General features: G+C 37.0%; 2 protein-coding genes across 8 annotated transcripts in view; both read right to left on the bottom strand.

The window, feature by feature from the left end:
* Positions 1–4076: 4076 nt before the first annotated feature.
* LOC105264548 (uncharacterized) lies at positions 4077–7760 on the bottom strand. Its single transcript, XM_011301490.1, has 6 exons — positions 7630–7760; positions 5541–5853; positions 5403–5474; positions 4691–4857; positions 4526–4609; positions 4077–4303 (listed from the first exon to the last, which is right to left on the bottom strand). The coding sequence occupies exons 1-6, from the start codon at positions 7743–7745 to the stop codon at positions 4153–4155; spliced, it is 903 nt and encodes a 300-aa protein (XP_011299792.1). The 5' UTR covers positions 7746–7760; the 3' UTR covers positions 4077–4152.
* Positions 7761–10341: 2581 nt separating this feature from the next.
* LOC105264544 (LIM domain only protein 3) overlaps positions 10342–12327 on the bottom strand; it is a 117651-nt gene continuing 115665 nt past the window's right edge. For all 7 annotated transcript variants that reach the window (XM_011301480.1, XM_011301481.1, XM_011301482.1 and 4 more), the window contains one exon: positions 10342–11484. In XM_011301480.1, coding sequence (XP_011299782.1) covers positions 11335–11484 — 150 coding nt within the window. In that variant the 3' untranslated portion in view covers positions 10342–11334. The remainder of the gene's footprint in view (positions 11485–12327) is intronic.

The following is a 12327-nucleotide window of genomic DNA, read 5'->3' as shown; positions in this document are numbered from 1 at the left end:
GTTTTGCTTTATTTCGACTACAAACAAAGTTGTTCATCCAACAGTTGACCCCACCATTTAAAAATCAATTCATCGATCGATTATTGGAATATTTGACATTTGTTTGGCACACGTTGGAGCGTCAGCCTCGATAATTCGGAAGCAGCACACCCCGGGGGCCTATCAGATTACCCCGGATATCATCCGGGCATGTAAAAAAAAATGCAACCGGGGATAATGTAACTGATCGGCTGCAATACGTCCGAGAGGATTGGGGGAGAGATTCCAGCGTTTGGCAATGACGCGGCGAAATTACGTTATAACGGAGGCCGCGTGGCACAGGAAAAATTCAGTGTTTTTGACAGGCCCTGTCGCTGTTCCGTCCGAGTGAACACTCGAGCCCGGGGCTAATAACTCTCCAAGTCACGATGCTACGTCTATGGAATCATTTCCGAATCATTTGGAAAGAGATTGTTTAAAATTCATCTCCATCACGTCATTGTTTTCAGTATTAGCATTATTTCAGAATCAGGACATTACACATTATTTTAACAAAAGTTAAACTGCATTTCACACATTTATATACTTTTTGCTTCCAAATGAAAGCATTGCAATCGTTCAATCCCAACGCAAAAAAAAAACAATTATAATTTTGCTGGGAAATAATGTAGAATGGTTTGAAATCTGAAAATACAAAATGTTGTGGAAATATCTATGCGTATACCGTTCTGACCAAGGGTGATTTTTTTAGTGAAGCAAAGATATAGGTGGATAAAACAATTCCAAAAATTTGAAATTTCGTCAGATCGAAGGAAAGACTTGAGGTTAACTCTGGGTCTGGCTTCAGCTGGGTCGGGTTAGCCGTTTTTTTTAAATCGTGATAAATCTCAAGAAATAAATGGTTTTTTCAAAATATCTCCAAAATTAAGCAAGGTATTCAGTTTTTTTTCTCTTTCATATTTTCCGTCATGATTCGTTCTATTGAAATCAGTGAAAAATTGAGCAGTGAAAAATTGAGCAGTGAACCATGGAAAAAATATTCCCTTTATCACTATAACCGATGATATTGAAAATGAGCGTAATTGACAGATTTGTTCCGTAGATATTCGTAGGTATTCAATTTATAGTATACAATGATTATGTGGAATACCTTGAAATTGACTGGATCGAATTAGTCTTTTAGTCCTAATACATTTTTCATAGTTATAAATGAATAGGAAAAAACGTATTGTAAAAATCATTAGGAAGCTGTCCACCAATTTATTGATGGCAAAGAAAATATACCCATACGCTTCAATAGCTCATCTATGTAGAATCGCATAACTACTGTGGTCTGCTTGTTAACTCAATCAATGGTTTCCACATTAAAAAATGATAAATATTTTGGTAATTTAAAGAATACACATCACTTTGGAAATATTTTTCATTCGTCTTTTATTATATCCAGCTTGAACCCGAGAGGCTACCCACTCTTGAAGTTATGGTGCCACTCGATGGTGAAATCAACAGAAGTAACTGAAATCAGGTGATTTCAATCGCCGAAGTCGATTTTGAATTCGTTTCTCAAATCAATTGAAGTCACTGAAACCGCTTGCAGTCAGTGGGATCATACATCGCTTGTTCTTGAATATAATTTATGAATTTGGCACCGAACAGAAATTCTTTCTGAACGTCCACCAGGGCAGGAATTCAGCGCGTTTTATGTTAGTATAAAAATTTTGTCTCACAGCTCCTGATTATTTCAGTACTTTAAGAGCTTAAAATTATTGCAAGAATTGAATTGATGATAAATCGATCCTAACTTTTTCTCTCCAAGTTTTATTTCAATTTACAATTAATTTCATCATTTTGGAGCACTAAATTGAACGCACGGCGGCCATACTGTAATCTGCAGCCTACCTCTTCCTATGCGCTACATAAATGTTCCTAAACTCATTCAAATGAAACGTCAAGGCTATAAACGCGCTACCTAATAGGAGCGAAAATATAAATGTTTATTTTGACATAAAAGCCGCGGAATTCCTCCCCAGGCGAAAACAAAACCCCTTTTTACTAACATTTTTTCGGGAATTCACTCATTCGCCTCAACGTTGCTAAATTGATGAGCCTTAGGCATGGCGTAAAAAACAAATATCCAACGAGTGTGCTAATAAAGCGTTTAATTACGACAATTGTCTCATTATTCTCTCGAATTATATCTGTCGTGATTTCAATGACTTCATTTTAATTCCAATCATTAACTACAAAATTGAAATTAAATTGAGCAATTTGAAGCCATGAAGTCATTGATCCTGAAACTTTAAGTTACTGAAATCACGTCACCCAATTACCAAAATCCTGACTAAATTCATTTGAAGTCAACATCAAAATGAAATTATGGTGTTACTCAATTTGGGAGTGAGTAGCCCCTCGCTTGAACCTTTGAAATTTTGAATCTGCTGCGGATTTAGTTAGATACATTAAGTAGTTAGATTAATTATACTATAGCTCCCCGATGAAATTGAACAATTGGAGTATTACTTTGTTTTTTTCTATATTATAATGTCTTTGCTCATGAATGAACAAGATAATTCCTCATGGACCGAAATCATTGCATGGATTTAGATAGTTAAAAAATATGTATTGACTTTTTGCATCCAGAGTTACGAGTTAGGATGACTAATTTGGGGTTCATGAGTTCCAATATAATATTTTTAGAGCACGTCCGTATATATACATGCATGTGTATGTGTGTCCAATCCAGTCTTGCCAGGATAACTGAAACAATATTCACCCGAATCGATTGAATTGGCGTTAGAAATATCCGGACTCATGTTCTAACCCGTGAGTTTGAAGATGGCATCCATACCATTATCAGTTTTACATGAGAACAAAAAAATAATGAGTCGAGATCGTCCCAGGGTCGCTCCAAGGTCGCGACAGTGTCATCTCTAGGTCGGCCCAAACTCTGTGCCGGGAACAAGAACTGATATCTTTGAAATTCAAAGTGTTGCGGAAAAAGCCACGATGAGACCTTAATATCGATAAGAGAAATGCCATGATCAGTGAATATTTTAGTGCAGATGACATGTCCATATAGAGCAAGGTGAATGATATCTAAAGTTACCTATTTTCATAAATTCAAGTAGGCAAGTAGAAAAAAGACATCTATGTATAGATTAAAATAATCAAATGATTATGTAATTCAATATTATTTCAATTTCAATTTAGATTGCATTTTTATTTCATCACCAATCCGAATATATAATATACTTTCAATGATGAGATGAAAGACATCTCCATTCGCAAGCATATTGGTAATTTATTAGAAGAAATAAATACCAAAAGTAACACAGATTAAGAGCAATGTACTAGTTTTCTCATTAAGAATTTTGGTAAGTGCCATGTATTGATAAAAGGAAGCAGTTTCTCGAAGTATTTGAGAAGGGGTCAATCCATCGTAGTGAGAAAATAATTACAGAAAAGCGTTATCTCACGTTATACAATAACAATTACGGAATAACCAGTGACACATAAGCAAGTTGCTAATTAATTAGCAATAATGCCTAAAGTACCTTAATGATGATGTAATCACTCATTTGTTTCAATGAATATCAACGAAACGAGAAATTTCTACCGAGCAAAAGCTTTTCGGATAAGAAATATTTTAAATTGTTTGATGATTTCAAGTACATAGCAAAACAATTGAACGCTCGAGTAAAGCCTCCATACCCTCAACTTAACGGCAAGTGAAGCGATGCCGTTTATGTATGGGGTGTACCGAAGGAAATAACCGTCATCTGTATTCGCGATAACATCGTAATTGAATGCGGTTGACGGGGATTTGCTGTATCCACTACAGCCTCAATCTGAGTGAGATGAAGGGAGAAATTCACCCTCTCAACCACCATTTCATTCTCCCTTTCGCCTCCCTCTCTTCCTATCACCGCTCATTGATCCCGTGTATCGGTTTTGCGAAAAAGTATTAATCATAATATCGGGACGTTGAGAAATCTACTTAACATTGTCCTTTATGAATCGAAGATGAAGTGTTGGTGAGGGGAGAAAATCTTCGATAAAATATGAAACGTCCTAAGAGAAAAATTGATTCTGGAAGATTCAGTGTATGGATTCAATGAATTTATTCTGATTTAGCTCAGAAAACAAGGGTCTTGTCATTCATTTTTCCGGGGTTTATCTTGGAAGTAATGTATTTGGATCAAACTGATTTCCAGTGACTGCTACATAACAGATAGCACCTTCCTCGAGGGCTGGTTGCGCATCCATGAAGGAATTTGCTTGGCAGTTGTACGGAGATGTTATGGGATATTTCTCAGCAATTTTTCTGTTATCAATGAATACGAAAGTTATTATTAGCTATTTCTTGAAATAATTTAGAACCGACACCATAATAAATCCATAAAAAAAAAGTTTCTGAATAAGCAAGGAATTCGAAAATAGTGACATTTTAGAAGATCCATTCCATCCGTCTAGAAAGTGATTTTTGATTAAAAAAAATTTTCCGTTTTCAACGACGAGAAACTTTTTTTTATCGGTGGAGAAGTACTTGGCGATTTCTGCAAGAGGAGGTAATTTGCGCCTTGGCGGACTGTCTTCAAAGGGTCCAGCAACTTTGAGATCGATAACATACCTTATTACAGAAAAATAATCAGGGTAAATTTGAAATTAAAATTTGGCATAAAAACGGAGCTCATCGTCCCAGGAGACTTACGAAAGAAGCGAATAAGCGTAATCATTTCTCAAAGTCTTCATCTTGAAACATTTCTTCGCGCTCAGACGACACAGGGTGTAAATCCAGTGGATCACTTTAGACTTGGAGTAAGGACAGGGCATGATGGCAGCACAGGGTCGAATTTGATAGAGGAGAAACCAAAATTCCTACCAAAATGCGTGAAATTAAAAAAATGTCTCATTATTTTTAGTTTCATAATGCCCAGAAAAATGTTCATTAGGGTCCGCATGTACTATGTATCGAATGTAATCTTCCGCGGGACTTTTATAGTGCTAGTGTCGGACATTTCTAAATTTAAGTTTCACATTGTGTTGCAGAACTCACTACAACAGTTATAAAAAAAAAAATTACATGCCTATAGGTTAATATCGGCAAGATTTGACAGTCTGTGTTGAATCTAGATTGTCATTGACTGTTGAATGTATTCGTTTCCCCATCACGGTCACTGAAAAACTACGTATTTTTAATATTTTTACAGTAAACGTGACAGATCCCTTCCAGTCAATATTTTGATCTTTAACATTTTTTCCTCTCTCTTATCGTTACTTTTTTCATAAGCTTTGGAGTGGCTCCCGCAATGCAATCTCGAATCCAAACATAGAATTATTTGCACGAAAAAAATTGAATTGAAAAGAACGATTTCTTTCAATAGATAGTACATGTGGGCTTTAATTAATTGTTCTATCTATACAGTTTCCAGCTGTTTATCCATGGACGCGTCCTCCTCGCAATCTTCTTCATTAGAGTGAAACGTGCAGGAAATCTACTTAAGCAAATCATTAGTAGATAAAGTGACATAATTAAATACGTTGTAAAATGGTATAATAACTTCATCTGTGACTTCCGGAATGGCAGAGTAAAATTCGGACCACGTGCTGTCCTTCTCCCAGTCGGCCTCCCCCGACGTGATAATCGATAACTCGTCGATTTCAGGCAAGGGTCCATCTGGAGGTACCGTATCGAAAATACCAGTCATCTTGTCGTTGATCATATTGATTGTTAATCCCGCCAAGTACCTGTTACGCTTGTCTCTCAATCTCTCCACATGATAGCCAACTTCGAATAATTTCTTCTTCCAATCCACCGCTAGTGCACGTACCCCTGAATCCGTTAAGGCTGGCTCGACGTTACTAATTACCCCCCTAGCATGGAAATGATTTCATCAATTCATTTCTTTCACAGTCCAATTTAAAAAATTTATATTTTTTATATACAGGCTATCCCAAGATAAAACGTTTTACATTTTCTTTTGGCCTTGCTTTTGACACTTGTATTCGGAAATCATACGAGATATGTCACTCACCAATTAGTACAAGGAACATTTAATTAGTTGTTTCCGCCATGCTTCAAAAGATAAATAACAATGACAAGGCAAACGAGAATGTCAAAATTTTGTGGTCCAATCGTCGATTTCATCGGTTCACTTGATATGAGGACTGAGGACTGACAAGATGGTGGTTGATTGGGCATTTATTATTTTTTGACCAATTCATTGAAATTTACCGTACAAATACCAAACTTGAATCACTTAAAACCAATTATTCACATTGTTTACCTATTTCAAAAAAGTAATTGTTATGAATATATTCCTTTTGTATGTTAAGTATGGAAATTTCAAACAACCTCTATGCTTAACTTAAGAACGGAATGTATTCATAAACTATATATTAATGGCAAGGAGATTTCGAAATTTTAAAAAAATAACCACAAATAGAGATGAGCTTAACTGCTGAAAGAAAAGACGGTAAATGTCTAGTTCAGGTCCACCAAACGATTCTGGATGTTTTTTATTTAGTTCGAAGGGTTTCCATCACCTGATTAAGGATCTGGTCACCTTTTCATCCGGAAAAAATTAGCGTGGGAGATACGACATTGAATACACTGTTCGCTGCGTTATCCAGGGCCACGGCGAGGACGTGGCCATGTGTCGGCCCCAAAGATACCACATGTTACCACATTTAAAAACAATGGACACACAGAAAGATGGATTTAACTAATAGTCCTGAGCACTTCACTAAAACTCTGAATTCACCTCTCCCGACCATCTACCATCGCTGAACGAACACCACGAGTGACTTATCCGCCGCTACCCTTCTGTAGCTATTCAAGATATGAATTAAATATCACTCAGTCGTCGCGTCAACAGCGACAGCAGAGGCGAGGGGGATTTAAGCAATTTCAAGGACAACAGAGTTTATCTCGGGACTATTTATCGATGTATTTCTCTCCTTATTGTTTCACTCTTCTTTCGTCTTGTTATTGACTAGTGAGAGGTTAAGAATGGTTTTTATCCAAAGAAATTCACATTTCAATGATTTTTGTTTTTTGGTGGACTTAAACCACACATTTATCGAAAAGACAATATAAATTCAAGGATAATGTCGTTTACCTATACCTAAAGATGATCATATGAATTCAAATCCCTATAAAAATCCATATCTTCCGTCCCACTCAATGTCAATGACATCGCAATTGATTGGCAATTGATTGAAATCGATAAAATATCCAATACCCTCGTAGGAGCGCATTTAATCGGAAAAGCAATATCACACTCAATGTGTTTTAGGCAAAAAAGTCGTTAGTGGTCGTCAGAATCTCTCACGACAAGATTTGATCAAAATATAGAAAAGTAGCTATACGATTTTTTTGTTCAACCTATGCAATATGATTTCGCTAATGAGGGTACAACGCTCGGTTGACAATCTTCTTTTATTTGATAACTCATCGACAAAGCGTCGGCAAGAGAAATGTTATTAGAGTTCGTATGCGAATGAACTTCGAGGACAACATTGTACTGTGCCTTTTGTTGTTGTTGCCTTTTTCAGTATTTATCTGCATGATTTTGAAGATTTTTAAGAAAGTATGTTGTGGCATATTATTGTTGGATTCTAAAAATGAATTGAGATCCACATACTTACCCATAATACTCAAATTCTATAGCGAGAGCACCAACTTTGGATTTATCTTTGGACGTACGCTTGACCTCGCCGGATCCTGAAGCTGTCATTTGATCAGAACCTCTATCTGCCTCCATGTTCTCATAACCCAAATCCCCCCCACAAGAAAACAAAAATATCTTTCCACGGAAAAATCGACGATCACGAAAGAATGAAACGTTGCCGTGTCCGAGAGGAAACCTCGACGCGACATTTCGTCGCGACCGGCAAAATTTCTGTGCTTCTACCCTCGCCTTAACATTTTCAAGCGATAAAATTTGAAATACGAGTAAGGAACTACAAGACCCGAGCGAAAGAGGTATTACAGCATCTAGTGCGAAGGATGTCCGGGTCATAACGCAGGACACGGACCAGTGCCTCCAGGAATTACTTTCCAAGGAGGACCTGGAAAAAATGGAAACACAAAACTAGATATGAAGTATTTTCTCTCAAGAAAATGCAATGTCCCAAACGTTTTAAAAATTAAACATGCATGTCGTCATCCTTTATCTTTTTATTTTTTCGGATCAGTACAATACCATTTCTAGGCTAATACGACCAGTAGATGACCGGTTAACCAGTGAAGAATGCAATATAAAGAACTGCGCATAGCTGTTGTTACTAAGAAATTAACAAGCTTCCGAATGGATTTTCTGAAGATAAATTTTCGAAAAAATACGAATGTTTCTGAATCTTCCTGCCGATTTTAATTCCAATTGGCGTTAATGGATGGAGCGCATAGGATTCTATATCAATATTTTCTTTATCCTTCGTGAAAAAAAAAACGAGAAGAAAATATTCAGTGAAAAATTCTGCATTTTTTTGAATCGTTATGGAAATTTCAAAACTGATCAGTGTCAATAGATGGAGCTTTTGAAAGGCTATATTCATTGAAAGAAATTAGGGTATTTGATCAATCCTTGATGAAGAAAGAGAGAGAAAGAGAGGAAAAAAGCAAAAAACAGACACACACACACACACACATACAGACACCATCTAAAACGGGATATTCGGACTTTTTAGGCTACATTTAGTTACCCTAATACAAAAAATTGGGAACTTGAATAGGGCCGAATACAAAGCTTCCATTCGGAAGCAAAAATACTTTATTTTTCTATTCAAACGTGTCCATCGATCGACATGAAGTGCAGATCATCCATTAATTCCATACGAGCATCTTCGTTGGATAAATAAATCATAGAAACAATTATTTTATTATTTGTTATAAAATATTAAGAGTAATACGTCCGTCTACTGGTACTCTAATATTTAAATCTTGGAGGAATGAAAAAAATGATATTAGTCATTGTTGAAGGATCAACCTTCGAAAAGCCATTGAAGAAATTGGTCGTGGTGCAAAGATAAAAGAGTTCGGGAGTAAAACGAAAAATAATGGGAAAAATTATACGATTTGTTTCTTATCAATGGATCTAATCGATTTGATGCTAGTGTATCTTTTTTTAGTTCTTTTTTAGGGGAATAAGAAGGTAGAAGGAAAACGAGAGAAGATTAATTGGAATTTTCCTGGATCGTTTCCATCCCCTGACTCTCATTTCTTTTTCCCTTGGTTTTTCCACTTTTTTCACGAACATGATGCATAGTGAAAGAGCTTCACAAAACGCCAAGGCGAAGGGTAGTGAAGACGAAAATGGGGATGGTAGATGACAACAGTCTTATCGCGGGATCTTTAATTCCGAAAGGCAGGGGTGGAAGGGCTCAAGGGGAAACATGGACCACATCGTCATTTGTCCCGCTGCATTGGTTTGCCTGTTACTCGTTTTCCCATGTCGTGCGTAAACGTTGCCAGTGAAGATGAGAGGGGATGGAAATTGCCTCTGCTGATTTCATTCCAGAGAACAGATTATTTCAAGGGTGTACACTTTTTCTCCAATGATTAATGCGATTTTTGAGGGGAATGCAACTCTATACAGGGTTTATCTGAAGCTCTACGGGGGCTAAAATCCAATTAAATTTTTTTTTGTAAATTTGTGGTGGATGAGTGGGTCTTTTTGATTTACAGACGTTGATTGCTGAAGACTTAATGGTTTTTTTTTTTAATTAAAAAGGGCGAGTTACTTTTTGAGGTTGGTTAGTCGCAATATACTCTGAGTTATTAACTAGAAAATGGCTCGTCAATTTATTCATTCATTTCTCGTTTGATATTAAAGCATTTATTATTAATTGGAAGAATAGAAATTGAGCACATACCAATGAATATACCAAGCCGAATATACAATAGAGCTGACAAGGAAGTCACGATAGGTGTCTCCGAAGTTCAAAGAACTTTCAGAAATCACCTAACCCATTATAAACTCTTCACCCGAATATAATAACATTCACTGAGGGATACTCCGTCGGCTGGAAGACATTAGGGAAATGGTTGACTACATACCTTCACTGTGATATACCCAAGAAATTTGGGATGTTACGTAGAATGCGAAATGGTTGAACTTTCAGTTGGAACCAATGGAGGGAGTGATACTTCGCCCATTTCGATATCCATCTGAAATGTTCCTTGTATTGAATTGATATGCATTACTTCGCAAGACGTACGATTTCCAAATGGAGTTACGATCTTCTTCCTGAATAATGGCTGTTATTCGCCAAGTTAATATAGGAGTGGAGGGAAAAATATAAAAATGAATACCAAATTTAGTAAATTCATCTCGATAAAAATCGCTGAAAAGTCTGGTGTCTCGTGTTAATAAGAATGTATATTTCTTCAATTTTTGCATCTCTTTTCTCGGTAGCAATGCAACTCCTATTCGTTATTCATAGGTAATTAATAGTGCTCTAATTAATGAAGTTATATACAATGATGAATAACAAAGAGTGCCTTTACGACGCTGACTAAAAATTACAACAAATTCACAATTATTCATGTCTCTTTCATCCGACCATTCATTTACATTCAGTGCATTTATACACAGCAATTGGTTTTTTTGTACTCGATTATACAGAGAGGTGTACTGTTTGCATTCATCTCATTCTGAGTCATTATGTAGTGGTTTAATTCAAGTGAAATTGTCAATGAAATAAGGTTTTAGTTGAAACGATCGGTTCAATTGTTTAGTATATGCAGACTTTCATTTACATTTCCTTGGTATTTAAAGTTTGGTATCTGTTCTATGACTAAAAACATCGGGTTTATCACTGAATTGCTTCATTCTGCGTCTCTCCAATGGTTTCATTTTGAAAGATATCAATTAAAACAAATCATACATGGTCGGTCGAGCGACGATGATTTCCTTACGATTACATTCTTTGGTTTTAGCTGTATGGGTTACCCATGGCTTCGTCTCAAGTCACAATCGTATACCCCTCCCCTCACATCAAATATTCTGATTCTCAATCCACTTGGTTCACAATTATTTACAATCTCGTATTTTCCTTCATTGCTGAAAAATATCTTACATAAGCCCTGGCCTTAGCTAGATTCATGTACAATTTAACTTTTTTATTCACTATCACTTTGTCCAATTCACGATCACAGCGATGTACTACTGCGAATTCTCGCAGTGGAAATGATTCAACAAGTTTTTTCAATCCTTGTTGGTCATTTGGGGATTGTGGTTTCTTGTTTGCGTGATTTTTGGGTTGTAGCTGGACGTTGTGGTCCCTCGGGTTGAGGGTGGTTTAGTAGCCGTCGAGACACCGGAGTTTTTTCATCGGCGGGGACACCTCGTCTCAGCTCGTTGGCGCTGGCATTGACATTGGTGGGGCTTTCACTGCTCCTATTCCTGAACCTGACAAACCATTGTTGTTCATATCGCCTGGCCCTCGGGGTCCTATACTCATATTCCCGTTTACTGTTGCCGTTTGACCTGACATTTGACCCTGCAAACAAAGAGACACAACAAATTTTTCAAATCCATTTATTCCAACTAATGCAAGTACGCTATTAGCTATGCCAAAATGATAATTATGCACGGAGAAAAACGCTAGACACTGTTTACAAAATTACCCTTTCATATCAGAACAAAATTTTAAGTCTCATGAGTGGCCCAGAGACAGTGAGACACCGAATGCAGCCTGCCAGCGTCTCCCTCAATCAATTTGGTGTTTCGGAGCCTTTGGTGACAGACTCAAGTCTACGCGTGTCTCCGCTGTCGCGGTAGGGCCTAATGTAGAATGACGTCTTTCATGGCGTATTCGGAACTTAGACAATTTCCACGATTTGGAAATGAAACTTAGATTGACGTAACATGTTCATTAATGCATCAGTGGATAACTAAATAGTTAAGCAATATAAAATACGAAGTAGAGGGGCAATTTTAGAGGGAGATTCATCGCACAATGGGGTAAAATTTACCCGTACAGTTATAAATGGGAAGCGAGAGGGGTAGAACTGGGGGTAAAATGGAATGCTTATGCACCATTCGTTCACAAACGATGAAATCCAGGAGCATGGATGGATGAATGCAATGAAACTCTGTAGGTACGTTCTACCCCATTGTGCGAATAATCTTCCTCTAAAATTGTCCTCCTACCATATTCTATATTGCCCCATCATTTAATTGATCGTAGAGAATAACTATTTAATATCTTGAGTTAATCTCATATGCAAAAGTTTTCCTAATAAGATATTGGAAATTTTCTAACTGGAGGCAATATGGAATGTTCATTCGCCTTCTGTCCAACTGTCCTGGTTACCATCGCCCCTGCGTCGCCCCCCCCCCC

This window comes from Fopius arisanus, unplaced genomic scaffold (genome assembly GCF_000806365.1).
Source record: "Fopius arisanus strain USDA-PBARC FA_bdor unplaced genomic scaffold, ASM80636v1 scaffold00023, whole genome shotgun sequence".
Taxonomy (NCBI): Eukaryota; Metazoa; Arthropoda; class Insecta; order Hymenoptera; family Braconidae; genus Fopius; species Fopius arisanus.
The sequence above is the reverse complement of the archived record's forward strand: the minus strand, read 5'-3'. Positions and strand labels throughout refer to the sequence as shown.